This window comes from Cebidichthys violaceus, unplaced genomic scaffold, assembly GCF_023349555.1.
Source record: "Cebidichthys violaceus isolate CVI_PGR_0920_01 unplaced genomic scaffold, fCebVio1.0.p SCAF_12, whole genome shotgun sequence".
NCBI classification, from domain to species: Eukaryota; Metazoa; Chordata; class Actinopteri; order Perciformes; family Stichaeidae; genus Cebidichthys; species Cebidichthys violaceus.
Genome location: NW_027176285.1, coordinates 8,106,919 through 8,121,186, shown reverse-complemented (window position 1 = coordinate 8,121,186; position 14,268 = coordinate 8,106,919). Strand labels below are relative to the sequence as shown.

The window sequence follows — 14,268 nt, the reverse complement described above, 5'->3', positions numbered from 1 at the left end:
TTGGAATCAATGACCTTTGACTACCAAAATGAAATCAGATTGTTTGTGCCAAATTTGAAGAAATTCCCTCAAAGTGATGTTGAAACCGCGTTCATGAGGGTGGACGGACGTGCGGATAGAAAACTTGAATACACGATGACCTCATGAGCACTTTAGCACCATCGTCAGGTAAGAAAAGAAGTAACACCTGACAAGTTTGAAGGCTTTGGGGACTGAGGTTGGGTAAGAGCTGAAACAATTAATCAATTGACAGAATATCAACTCCCACTGACACACAATAAGCTCAACACTCAACCTGCAGGGATACAGATTGATAAAAGCCAAATGAATATAAATAAATTAAAAGAAAATAGGTTTTCATGTGTAAATTCTTTATTATGTGCACAGAACTGTTTGTTAGAGGTTCAGTGAATCACAAGCTGGGTGAGTGGTCCCTTCCCAACACCAAATATGCACTGGAGAGGGCGACTTCAGTTTGACCCTTAACAGTGACAAGAGGCACCACTACATTTGCACAACATTTACACCAGAGAGATGCGACCCCCCCCCCCCCCCCCCAATAAAACCCAATGTTAAATTTCAAGCCCAGAAGAACAGGAACAAAACGCTTAAAAAGGAATTCTTCCACATTCATAAATCCGATGGTTATCAATGAGCAAACTGGTGGCAGGAAAAAAAAGTTCAACAGCTATTGTTTAAAAAAAAAAAGATCCAGCTTGACTAAATCAACCTAGCAGGTTGTGACTGGAATGTACAACAGGAGAGAAAATAAATGTAAAAGCAGTGCATGAAACGGCACACGATTCATATTTGGCAACACATAAAATAACAATGGAAATACTGATGCTACATACAATTTTTGAGTAGTAAGTACAAACTTCACATAAGAATGTTTTACCACAATTTGAAAAAAAAAGAAAAAAAAGTTAAGACTTTTTCCTTCAACAAAAATGTCTTTTCTTCAAATGTGTACATGAGCTGCGAGAGTTTTTCCTTTTCTCTGTGTGTCGGGGCAAAGTGTGAAACTGGAGACTTGATGAGGAAAAAATAAGTTCATCTTGGAATGTAGGGCTTGGTCTCATCGCAGGACGAAGCCCAGCTCAATGAAGCCGAATCTTGAGAATTTGGCTGTGGCTGACCCCGTCCATTCGATTCCTAAAAACAACCAACGGTCCCGGGAAGTGGGGCCGCAACTTACATGGCGACCTTGGCGACCTGCTCTTCCAGTCTAGCGATTCGACGGTCTTGGAGGATGACACGGTCCCTGAGTGACTTGAACTCTCGGAGTACCTCTTCCAGTTTGTCTTCCATTTTCTGCTCCTTTTTCTGGATAGAAACGGAGAGAGAATTAGCTGAGCCGAGTTCTTTAGTCGTCTCATTTGTCTTTCAAGAGGCTGCTAAAGATTTACAATGTTTACAGAAGCTTGTTGTGGGGGATAACGTCTGTATCTTATCTACTACAAAACTTATTTTTAAGGCAAAATGAGCACGGATTTGACAGGCAATGATGCCCTCTAGCTGTCAACATGTTCCCTTGCTGTTCCACTGAATCATGACCCAAACACCAAAGTATGTGCTGATCCATAATTTTTGTGAATTGTTCCAACCATAATAATTACTGTGAAGGGGGGAGTTCAGATGTCAGCAACAAAAATGCTGAGTGAGTTTGAGAAGTGTACCGTTTTTCATTAAAAGGAAACAGTAATAATAATAATCTGTTTTAAGAATCTAGAGCTGAAATCTGGAGTTGAAGAAACAATAACTGAGAGGTTTGACACTCACTACTGTGCGCTGCGGAGAAGCGTGCTTCTGGACAGTCGAGATGTTGTCTGCTTTTGTGGCCGGCTTGGTTTCCAGGACGTTCGTCTTGACCACTTTGAGATCGCGGGCCTTCGTGGAGACGTAGCCATCTTTGAGTGAGATCAGGATGGGGCCTCCGTTCTTCCCGGCGAACCACTCCTCCCCCTCCAGGGCGGGATCGGGGCCGGCCGTGTCGGGATACAGGTCGTCCTGGAACAGGTCCGACTGGTGGAGAGGACACAGGACATGTCAGAAGGAGAGGAGGACAGCGGAGGAAAAGGACATATAAAGCAACACTGAAAGAACAACATGTTTATTACTGATATAAACACAGACATACCTTACGCGGGACTGTCATGATGATTGGTTCACATTTTCTCTCATGTAATTTGTAAAACCTACAGAGGATTAATATGTGATTAATACACACACACACACACACACACACACACACACACACACACACACACACACACACACACACACACACACACACACACACAGTTTACAGCAACAGGAAAAACAGATTAACATTAAAACAAACACTCAGAAACAACAGTAAGAATAGCAATACAAAGTTTAACTAAGGAATTTATTCAGTCATTAATTAAATTCATATATTGATAAGGCAAATTATTTATTTGTTTAAATGATCTGTTTATTTTAAATTTCAACTATGAGTAAACACAAAGATCAATAATGTGTGAAAATAAGTTGTGAACTTACTTAGATGAGCTTTGTCCCTATTCTTTCTTCTATTAAAGTCAAATTAACTTTTTTGCATGAAACTATGGTGACAAGAGCTGAAACAATGAGTTGATTAATTACAGAATATTAATAAGCAACAACTGATTGCTTTTTCCATTTTTATAGAAAAATGCCCCAACTTCTCTGGTTCCAGATTCTAAAATGTTAACATTTGCTGTTTTTTACAACCTTCTATGATACAAAACTGAATATCTTGCACAAAACAAGACATTTAATTATGTTAATTGAGCTTTGGGAAATTGTGATTCTTTTGACTATTTTCTGACATCTTATAGACCAAACAATTAACTGAAAAAAATCTGTAGATTAATAGATAAATAAAATAATCCTTAGTTGCATATGTCTCCCTTACAGCCACGTTTGAAGAATAAATTGGTTTAAGCCGATTTGCTCTTCATAAAAAATTTTCAGACAAATTCTGTGAAAATCACAAATAATGTACGTTATACAGTAAGTTAGCTCCACAAACTAACTGAACAAAAGTTAAAAAAAACAACAACAAAAAAAACATAATTACTGCAATACCTTGCAATTTCACATTTGTTGACATCCAGGCCTCTTTTGGGCATGTACCCCATGCCTCTCTGGGGCTCCTTGGTGGAAAAGGTACTGAGGTAGTGAACAAACGGAGCCTCATCTGTGATCTCAAAGTACCGAATGCTGCTGTCCCCCTGAGCACACACAGTCACAGCTCAAAGTCAGTTTGAGAATCAAATAATCAGAATCGAGAAACAAAAACTGTAATTTCTTTACAAGGCTGCTCACCTTCCCACACAGGTAGACTACGTTGGTGTCGGGGTCATAGAAGGGCAGCAGAACTCCATTACTGGAGTCCATCTCTTGAACACATATTGGCTCATCCATGTTTTCCTGGAAACACAAAAATAAGTAAGCAGCACTAAATCTCATCTATAGCCAATAATGAACAAGTCAAAATCATTCTCTAATAAATAAAAAAAATGACTCTAGTTAATTAGATCTGGAGAAGTAAAATCTCTTTGAATTTAACGCCCCCACCTGGAGCTAAAGTGTTATGTCAATGAAAATTTGATAGGAAAAAAGAATCCTCATTTTACATTCAGGCAACACAGGAGAAACTGATGGAAACCACAATATTTGGACTTGTATAACAGGTAGGAAGCTGCACAAAGCAAGTGTATATGTGATGATCAGTGTGTCACGGATAGAATGAGATTCACTCCGGTGACGTACAATTTTCCACAGAGCCAGCTGGCGTTCGCTCATGCGGCTGAATCCAGTAGTGAAAATGTTTCCGTTTGCTAAAAAGATGGCTCTCATTGGCCGAGCTCCCTCGTGGGCTTTGTCCTTCTCCTAAAAACAGAAACACACTTGTCAGACTGGACTGCCATGTTTGTAGGTGCTTTGGAGTAAACAGCTCGGTGGGCGATTCTGGGAAAGGTTATTTCACAAGAGAAGCAGCCAAGCCCCCCAAATCCCCGCGGCGTTTCCACTTACCGCAACAACCCTTTTTTTACGGGGGTCGATGACACGGACCTTCTTGTCCTTGCAGGCGGTGCAGAGCAGGCTGCCATTGCGGCTCCAGCTGACACTAAAGATAACATCAGGATGCATGTCCTCCAGGTTGATCATGGCCTCTCCCGTGCCCACATTCCAAATGACGATCTGGTTGTCACACCCTTAAATGGACACATGCCGCACAGCATGACCACACACACACCTCTGTGTTCCAAGGCTATTTTAAGCCCTTTACATCACACAAAGCAACATGATGAGAAGGCAGTCTGTGAGATAATTGGTCAGATTTGGAGTTCAGCTGTGCACAGTGGTCAAATGGCAGACAATTACCGAAACAGATATTTCAGTCTGAGGGCGCGGGGTGTGCCGCAAGGTCTCAGTCAAAAGGTTACCTGCGCTGAGGAGAACGTTGCGAGCGGTGGGATGCCAAGACACGATGCCGACCCTCTTAGAGTGGCCCTCTAACACGACCACGGGCTCCGAGAGAGGAGTCCCCAGCCCGTTCTCAGGGATCTGCCAAACCTGAGTCCGAAAACAAAACCAGTTACATACCGGACACAAAACCTGTCCACTAAAAATCATTCTACAGTACTAATACTGAAGAGTAGACTTCAGACAGTAGCTGTTAACACCAACAGTGTGACTTTGACAAGTCTGTTTTTGTCAGTTTGAGTGTTTTGTATTCTTACTCAAAGAGACTACAAACTACAGTCTCAAGAATTACTGAAAATAGTTTAGATCACAAGCATCAAAAAAAGGTACTAGATTACAGTAGATTAATAAAATAGAACAGGGCCATCATTTCCATGTTCTAAAACACAAATACAGCAGAAAAAATATATTAAACTTCATGCGATCCTGTCGTATTAACCGTGTCCTTACCATCACTGTGCAGTCCTCCGAGCCGCTAGCGATGACGTGGTCATTATGAGGACACCAGTCGATGTCCAACACTGGGCCCGTGTGACCGCATACTGTCGGGTAAACCTTGTCTATACGGCCAGACTGTGAGACAGAAGACAACTTTGTTACAAAGAGTGTGAGCCGCATCCTCCTGTAAGCTGATATCTGTCAGAGGAATATGAAAATGACTAACGGGGCGAATTTAACTATCCTGTGGAGTTCAGTCCTTTGCATGATTACAAGACTCTTTTTCTGACCATCACATTGCAACTTCACCACACATCTGTCCTCATGCTGGACTAAAAACATTAGCATTTTTACAAAATACAATTGTATTAAATGTTTGATATTTAAAAAAACTCAAGGATTCAGCAGCAAATCCTCCCTGAATTAACCAACAGCAGCAGATGGCTTAATGTCATGAATAGGTTTGATCCTCTGGGCTCATTTTAGCAGGAAGACAAAGTCAACCCATTTTTACTGTTATGACCTCATCCCAGTGGCCTAAAATAATGCAGCACCCATCCCCTTTTGTGGGTATCATGTGTTCAATGAGCCAACTGTAACAAGATACACATTACATGCCTTTACTACCAGGCAGATTTAAACATTGATTATCTGTGGTTTTTTACTATAGATATGAGCCTCGGGGAGCGACGGGACGGGGTCACAGCAGCAGTGTGCAGGAGGTCTGCTGACAGAGGAGCCTATAGGATTGATTTGCTACATGCTCTGAATGCTGTACTATGATACAGTGTACTGTTACGGCGTAACCTTCGTCTCTCTGGGTATGCTTTACAACTTCTGTGGCCAATTTTGGTCTTCAGTTGCCAGTGTCATGCAGCGTTTTATTCCTAACCGACAGTCAAAGCCTCTATGTGAAAGATTTGAAAATGTCACAGCAGAACAAACCCCCCCATACACCAGCCCCTGAGGCCCGACTATATAAACTATTTTTCAAACACTTCATACGAACTTGGACCTCGCAGCTTGACAATCAAAAAGATATTTTAAAACCCCTTGAAGGAAATGAGACGGTGTTGCAAGGCGCCACTCACCTTTTGTAGAGGAAGTACAAGAAAGGCTCCTCCCCCACTGGCGTCTATGATGATGGCAACAAATTTGGGGTTGACGGCACAGAAGGAGCTGTCCCATGTGACCCTGGACACGCGGATGTCATCGTAGCACTGGTCGTTCCTCACCGCCTGACCAAAGACATGGCGGAACTTGCTCTGTCGCACAACTCGCCGCAACATATCTGTTCAGAGAAATGAGAGTACGATAAGAGTGTGTTTTGCCCAGAAACAAAGTAATTCCAACATAAAATAAAATGTATACGCGCTACAGAAAGGGGCTATTTTCTCACAGAATAGTGATGTTATAAAATCTGAAAATGAGCATCATCTGTTAACATTGAGCCTGCAGAGGGAGTCTTTGGGTTTGGTTGACTGCCAGCACAGTCTGTCTGATCTGAGATTATGTGCATCAACTGTGACCGAGTTTGTTCCTGTGCATTTGAAGGACATAAATCAGCTCTACCTGCTGGCAAACGTTTGAGGTAAACTGTACATGAGACACCAGCTGTATTTAACTCATCTCAGTGGAATTTTCCAGACTTGTGACACTCACAGAAAAAAAGTTGCTGACTAGCAGGCCAGCAGAATTAAAACAACCATTAACAAGCATAAAAGTTATCAAAATATTCAACATTTTAAGTTAACATAATGATAAAAAGGATATCCAAGGACTGAACATGTCTAACATTAACAAGAACATTATGAATAATCAATTATATTAAATCAAGTTAAAAACTGGACAACTGGTTAAATCATAAAAAAAAAAAGAAAAATTGCACAACATATAACATGCATGTAGTGGAAATAGATAGATAGATAGATAGATAGAAGTCTACAATATATAGCCTAGATATTGTAGATATTTAAAATCTATTTAAATTCAAGCCACTTCCTTTCTACCCAAAATGTAGAATTAATTAATAATAGCAACATTTTGAAACCAACAGAAAATGGAACAAAATGTAAGTAGAAAGAAGACTATTTAGTATATTTGGGGAAGACATTGAACCACATGTTTTAGGGTTTACTTATATGGTTGTATATATATATAAAAAAAAAAGGTATGCATTTATGAAAAACGCCCCGCGGTGATGTTTTATTTTTACCACATGACCTTTTGCTGAACCACGATTCTGGAAATGATCTTAATTGTTGATCTGCATTTAATGATCAAATTGCTGCTCAGTGCAGTACTCGTACTCCTCTTCCCATTTCTTCTTTTACTCTCATTTATGCTTTCGGCTTCAAGGGGAAGTCATTCATCGAGACTAGACAATTGTTTTCACAGCAAATTCCATCTTTGGCATTGTGACAACTTTGGGAACGGTCAAGTCTAATCCGCAGCCCAAACACAAAAACCAAACACGATGGAAATACTCCTCAAACTTGACTTGTCTCTGACAGGGGGAGATGGAGATGTTCCATCATTTTAGTGGCATGCTTCGCTGCATAATTATGTGGAAAATATAGTGTCTATGGGCGGTAATTAAGCTGCCAGTCTGAATCACACATTGAGCGGTTATACAGGCTCCAGTTATCTAATCCACCTGCTTCTTCACACGCAGTCATGGATTTTGAAAATGGAAAAGATGAATCACGGCTCTTTGTCCCAAAATCTTACTCAGCAATATTGGAAAAAAAAATGTTTTGTAGTTTTGCAAAGGACTGAACAAATCTTATCTTTAAATAATAGCTCAGATCTAAAGCTGTCATTTTAAAATAGCTTTGTTTTTCAGATTTTATATGTTCATTTTGATAAGACTTGTATTTTTGAAACTCAGGTCAGGATTCATTTTTATGAATGATTTTCTGTAAATACTTAGTTTTTTTTTGTATTTGATAATTATGATTATAATGATGTTTAGGACAGACGAAATTTATAAACACAAATAAGTAACCAACAATCTTAATTAAGGCAAAATAAGCCTTAAAGCCCACACACACCTATTATATACCCACACAGGTTTTCACTTATTGGCCTGATTAGATCTCGTCTCAGAGGACAGGGTGTCTGATTGTGATTGATTGACGCTACATCTTAATGTTTCATACATGGAGTTGATTTAGGATTATTACATGGTTAATGTGAAGACTATGGAGTCAAATAAGTATTTAACCATACAACTTCAAACCAAGTAACAGCCAAATTCTTAACTGTCACAGTCCAATGTGAGGTCACATCACATCATCCTAAAATCTTAGTTTAGACGGTACCTCTTCCATCAACATATACACACACCATAACCGCACTGTACATCTGTATCTGTAACTATTTTCACCTTAGACTGAGGTATAAGGTGGATTACTAGACATGACCCTTTTTATGAATCAAATACTCGCCCTGGATATATAGTTGATTCACAGCACAAAGTCCCACAGAACAGTGAATACGTTGCTGCAGGGCAGCATAAAGCCTGGATAGCAGAGCACTATACAGTTTACGGCAGACCAGAACAGCGTGTTCCCTCAGCCAATATCATTGCTCCATTCAAGAGCAGCTACACTCACTCCAAATATGCATCTGACTAAATGTGCTGCTTCAGTCCCTGCAGGCTTCAGTTGATGTCATGCACACAGCGTGTTGCTCTTTGCCACCATATCACCACCTGACACAGGAAATAACCGAGCAGCATGATGGTGGACTGTCTTGTTGAAGCAGTCACAGACTAATCCTATGATACTATTATCCAGGAGTATAAAAAGGTGAAGAAGAATGTCTCTGGCAATAATACAAATGTAACCAGCAGCCCTGCAGGAGTCTGGCCTCCCTGTGTGCTATTCCACTGTCTGTCTGGACTAAATGGGTGGACACAAGCAAAGATGCAATCTCCATCACTTCAACCTAGGCTTGTTATAATACGGGCAGGTTGTTATTTTTGATGGTCTATGCTGAATATAGCAAATGATTCAATGTAGATGGAAACAGCTACCCTGTGCTAACGTTAAACAATGGTTGCTAGCTAACGTTAGCTTATGTTAACACAAAGCACGGTGTGCACCCTCCTCCCCATTGAAACAAGTCGCTATAAATAACATGAACATGGCGACGAGACTTAGCTTAGTTGTGATTTTTAAACCATCTTGTCAATAATTTCAAACCGAGTCGTTACCGCGGTGGGAAAGCTTTAGTTAGCTTTAGATAAGTTAAGCTAGCTACGCTCGCTAACGTCCCTGAAACAAGGGGCTGGATCGAGTAGGTTTGTATTTTAGTAACGTTACGCTCCAGATGTGACTATCATTTGGGAGCGAAACAAAGCATACGATGTATTGAAGCTATAGATTCGTGAAAAAAATAATTAATGGTATTATATATTATAAGTGAAGTTTAACGTTAAAGCCGGTCAGAACCATTGTGGACCGTGTTCCGCCGCCCTGCCTCGGCAGCTGTGCCGGCTGGTCCCGTCTGAACAGCCGCTGATGCACAGAGACGTTACAGAAGGGGGAGGACACCTGATGGGAGTGATTTAAAAATAAATAATTACACAAGCAGCCATACAACTTCTGCATTGTGCTCATACAGAGCTTTCCGCACAGTCTAAAATGTGCATTATGTGTATGGGGACTCCAGTAGCCTGTCAGTGTGTTTTGCATCCGAACCGCTCATCAGTTAGCTCGCTAGCATAGCCGCCTAGCTGCTAGCTGTTAGCTGCGGTGGACCACAGCCAGCTGACGCAAGTGCAGATATTTCCACCCAACGTTTTTGGGCTGCTCCCATTCTCAAACCCATCCAGCGAGTTAAATGGATGCTGCACCGCCACCGACCGACAGATCACATGCAAAATACACAATGCAGAGAGACTTGTTCAGGATTTCCTTACCTTCTAACTCTATGCAAGATTTTCGTAAGCACGGGGGTAATCAATCACAACACATGAGTCTGGTAGTTTAGGCGCGCCCTTGTCCTGCAGGACGTTGATCTAGTGTCCGTCTACTCCCGACTTGCAAATATGTGGCCCGGATGAAAGTGGTCTAAATCTATGAGTATTTCTAAATGCCGGTTGACAAATGGAGCATCTTCTGTCCGCTCCTCACCAGCGGAAGACTAGCAGTCGTCTACTCTCATCGTTATTAAGTTCAATGGGGGTACGTTGACGAGAGGCTACGGCACATGCGCACATGACAAGATTTCCTAAAGCTGTGAATGGGGATGGGGCTGGGGCTGCAGGATAAACTGGTTTCTCGCTACATCCTCCTCGTGTCATTGGGAGTAGACCTACTGAATGAATGCATTTTTGTTCAGCGACTGTGGATTTTAACTGGTAGCAGCATCGTTTGTATCATGGTCTCTCCCCTCCCCCTCAGTCCCATCCAATCCCACCCAGTATACACTGCCTGAACACATTAAAGAAACCCCCATAGTCTGTAATGCACTCACAATCCCAACTCAAGAGACACTTACTACATTTTTTTCCGGGGCTTTCAGCCGCAGCACCTGGTCTTCTTCAAGGTCAAGGAGAACTTTCATAATTTGTTTGTAAGCCGACACAGATGAGTCTCAAAATGGATCCATCTCCACTACAACTGACAACTGAGAAGACAATGTGATGCAGCTAACAGTTCCAGAAAGGCTAGTAAGTGGACCTTGAATTGGGATTGTTTTTTTTGTTTTTTTATTTTCAAACTGAGAAGCAGTTTATGTGAGACTCCTAATTTACCTTTTCCTATTTTGCCCAGTGATATGTGGGTGACTTTGTGAGTTGGTCTGCACCTATACTTCAACAGTTCTGTCAGTTACTGGGTAAATATTGAGTAATTATCAAATTGCCATCACAAAGACACAAACACATTCACCACTCATGAATGTGTTTGTGTTTCTATATTGCTTCTTCTGCTTTGTCGTGGCGATTTGATAATGCCTGACGAAGATTTCTGGTGGATCGAAATGTTGCACAGTTAAAATTGCCGGAAGCTTTTAATACAGAGTTGATCTTTTGTCTGATTTTTACCTTAGTTGGATTTTTTGACCCAGCACTTGTTGAAGTATTTTGGCTGTGCATTCCCCGCATCCTGTTCATTTTAAATATGGAGAAATGTAATGTAATCTAAAATCAGAACCACTTTCCTTTGAGTTTCACCCTTTGAGTTTCACCTGAGCCTTGTATTTGGGCTGTGGGAGTCATAAATAAAAGAACAAATTTAGTCAACTGATTGACCAAATGACAGGACGAGTGATGAAATGTGGATTTATTTTTTTGCCTTAATAACCAGATGTAAATTATACTGAGTCACAGTTCAGACCATATGAAAATGTTGTTTGGGGAAACCTTGCTTTGTTTCATATTGAATTACTCTCCCACCCAGACAAGAAAAACAAGACTCTTGATCGATTAGGCTTAAAATGTTGTGGATCCAGGAAGAAGACTTAGATCCTGTTAGTACATCACTGGCAGAGCATGAATACATCAGCTGATTTGATGGAAAATCTAAACGATGAGCTAATAAAGGCTAAAAATCTCCTTAGAGCTGAGGGGAGCCATTGTTAATATAAAGTTATTTTTTAAAGCTTTAAATCAGATTTTTGCGTATTAATTATATTATCTATTATTTAAAATCTACCTGATTTTATCTTCAAAATGTCTTTTTCTACATTAATATATATTATATAATCTTTCCATTCAATTTATTCTTAGTGTGACAAATTTGTTTTTAAATGGCTTCATATAAAAACAGAAAAGTCACAGTAAACCATCAATCCCTCAAGTCAAGTTGTACCATGAACTATAAAGTGTTTTTCTCATGAATCTGTGGTATGCAGTTTGGAAAGTACACTCTCGTCCTAATATAACACACGCTTTTTTGTGTAAAAATGCTTTGATGAACTATAAAAAAAAGACAGAACCGATGTCTCCAACATTGACATTGCAAAGTCTTTACCTTTCTTTGGACATTGTTGAGCTTCCTGTGGTCTCTCTTTGGATTTCTTTGGGACATCAAAAGCATTCTTCATTTGGGATACTTTCACACTGGGACCCTCCTCTGCCACCCGAACCGGAGCTTTGGCCCCTTCAGGTTTGACCCGGGGCTGACGTCTCTGCATTTGATTAGTTTCTTTGATGATTTCCGCCACGGGCTTGTACGAACCCACCTCACTGCCGTTTCCTGCATCCCTATCTCGACTGTGGTTGTCTCTACGCTTACCACAGTTACCATAGTCATCATTGCTGACTCTTTCAGATCGGGGCTCAGGGTAGATTTCTTTTTCCCCTGAACAAGCAGGTGTTGATCTTCGGATTTCATTGTATGATGTGTCCTCAGGTATGTGAAGGGTCTCTGTGGACGCAGCATGATTTGGGGGCTTTTCCGATACAGGAGGAGGCGAGCTTTTAAATCTGGATCGTCTCTCCAGGAATACTCTTCTCTGCAACATGTCCAAGTTTTGCGGCTCTTCCTCTGGAGACAGATTTGCCATACGCCCGCAGTAGTCAAAGTCAATCATGTCTCCGTACTGATCATCCATGTGTCCGAGCGAAAGTTGTTTCCAGGGGCTGAGGTCAACCGACAGCCGCCGAATGTTGGTCGGCGCCACGTAAGGGCCCCTTTCGTCCCACAGCGAGCACATGTCCTGATTAGTTGGGGTGTTGCTCGGAAGATCTTTGTAAAAATCAAAAGTGTGTCTCCTTTTGACCCTCTCCTCAGAACGTGGATGATCTTTGCCTCTTCTTTGCACATCAGTAGATCTTAATTGTGCAGTTTTGAGCTTTATAAATGGGTTTTTAGGTTTTTTGGGGACAGGCGGAGGTGGACCTTTAACTTTGGGCTTTTCTTTTGACATGGATTCATCTTTAGAATCACACGAGGCGTCTGGCACCGTTTGTGATTTCACCACGCTTGTACCGAGTTGCGTCGCCATGGATGAGTCTCTCTTAGGCAACAGATGAGTTGAAGGTGGAGGGGTGATGACAGCAGAGAAGCAAACAAGCTCGCTCTCCCTCTTTAGGCTCGCAACCTGTATCTTTCCATCACAGCCTTCATCCTCTGGCAGAGGAGGATGAGGGATTGAATTGCACTGTTCCAATGAAAGTGAGCGATTGTCATGTAGTGGTGGTGTTTCAGTGCTAGCGGGCTCGGCTGCGTTGCAGAACACTCTGCTGTCCTCTTTCTTGGTACACAAACCACCTGTTTTAGCCCTCATAGAGACAGCACCAGCAAACCTGCTCTGATGGGACTGATCCGCTCCCACTTGTGTTTTTTGTGCAACAAATTCAGAACCCTGGCTTTCTTTATTGTGTATAATGAGCTGGCCTGCTTCATCAAGCATGTCTTCTAAATCATCACTGCTCTTTCTTGAACTTTTCACAAAGCCGCTGTCGTTTTGTGTTGACAGGTGCTCCTTGCTAATGTTAGAAACTTGCCCCTCGCTGTGGTCGTTCATGTTTCGCTGCCTCTCTGCTCTTCCTCTTCCAGTTGTCCCAGCGCGGACAGCTCCAACATGACCAACTCCTTTTAGCCGACACCTGCTGCCTGTCACTTCAGCCAAATGTTGACCCATTTCCCTCTCAAAACAGGCTTCGGGTGAACTCTCAGCATGCGCTTCCACATCGTCAGTCGCGACTGGAAGTGTGTCTGATCTCCTCCTGCTTTTCTTCTCCTTACCCTTTTCTTGAAGGGCATCACTGGAAGCTTGTGGAAAGTTAACGCCACTAGCAGAAGCGTCGTCCTCAACTCTTCTTTTTATAGGTGACTGAAGATTATCCGTCTTTATCCTTTTGCCAAAACTGATGTCAGATGACACCCAAGTCTCGTCCTTCTCGAGCACCACAAAGTCCTCCTCATTACTGGGATTGAATGAGGAGGTTAGACTCCCGGTTTGGATGTCAGGACCTAACTTGCTACGACCAAGATCTGATTTCTTCTCCTTTCCCTGCTCCTCCATAGCTGTAGTCCCAGTATAGACCACAGCCTTACTCTCAGAGCCTTGTCTTTTGTTTGAAGTTGGTCTTGTCTCCTTAGGGCTCAGGGCAGTTTTTGACTCCTCTGCAGTTCGAGCGACACTCCGGCTCTCCCTGTCTCCACCCACCCACGCTCCCTTGGTGTTCAGAGGTTGCTCCCGCTGACCTAAAGGCCTGATTGGCTGCCCAGTTTGGGGGTCTGTACGTGCAGAAGTGGCTGTGAGCCCAGTGGACGTGAGGCCGACACTGATCCCGCTAATCCAACCAATACCCTGAGGGGTCACAAAACTGCCATCGTCTCTGCCCTCATCTTGTTGTGCCGTCTCCGACTGTTC

At 42.0% G+C, this 14,268-nt stretch overlaps 1 protein-coding gene across 2 annotated transcripts; it reads right to left on the bottom strand.

The window, feature by feature from the left end:
- Positions 1-545: 545 nt before the first annotated feature.
- coro1cb (coronin, actin binding protein, 1Cb) lies at positions 546-14,030 on the bottom strand. 2 transcript variants are annotated; one of them, XM_068706118.1, is made up of 11 exons: positions 11,919-14,030; positions 6,027-6,226; positions 4,948-5,070; positions 4,458-4,587; positions 4,045-4,226; positions 3,781-3,900; positions 3,334-3,438; positions 3,094-3,239; positions 2,141-2,198; positions 1,783-2,025; positions 546-1,326 (listed from the first exon to the last, which is right to left on the bottom strand). In XM_068706118.1, the coding sequence occupies exons 1-11, from the start codon at positions 13,915-13,917 to the stop codon at positions 1,195-1,197; spliced, it is 3,438 nt and encodes a 1,145-aa protein (XP_068562219.1). In that variant the 5' UTR covers positions 13,918-14,030; the 3' UTR covers positions 546-1,194. The 2 variants fall into 2 exon arrangements, with proteins under 2 accessions (XP_068562219.1, XP_068562220.1); XM_068706119.1 differs by lacking the exon at positions 11,919-14,030 and adding an exon at positions 9,863-10,847.
- Positions 14,031-14,268: the final 238 nt, after the last annotated feature.

Excerpts from the sequence above, each read along its gene's own strand:
- coro1cb (XM_068706118.1), bottom strand. The coding sequence starts at position 13,917 with ATGGAGGAGCAGGGAAAGGAGAAGAAATCAGATCTTGGTCGTAGCAAG. Across the intron at positions 5,071-6,026 it reads TTGTACTTCCTCTACAAAAG|TCTGGCCGTATAGACAAGGT; the intron begins GTGAGTGGCGCC and ends TCTGTCTCACAG. Across the intron at positions 4,588-4,947 it reads CGGAGGACTGCACAGTGATG|GTTTGGCAGATCCCTGAGAA; the intron begins GTAAGGACACGG and ends TTTCGGACTCAG.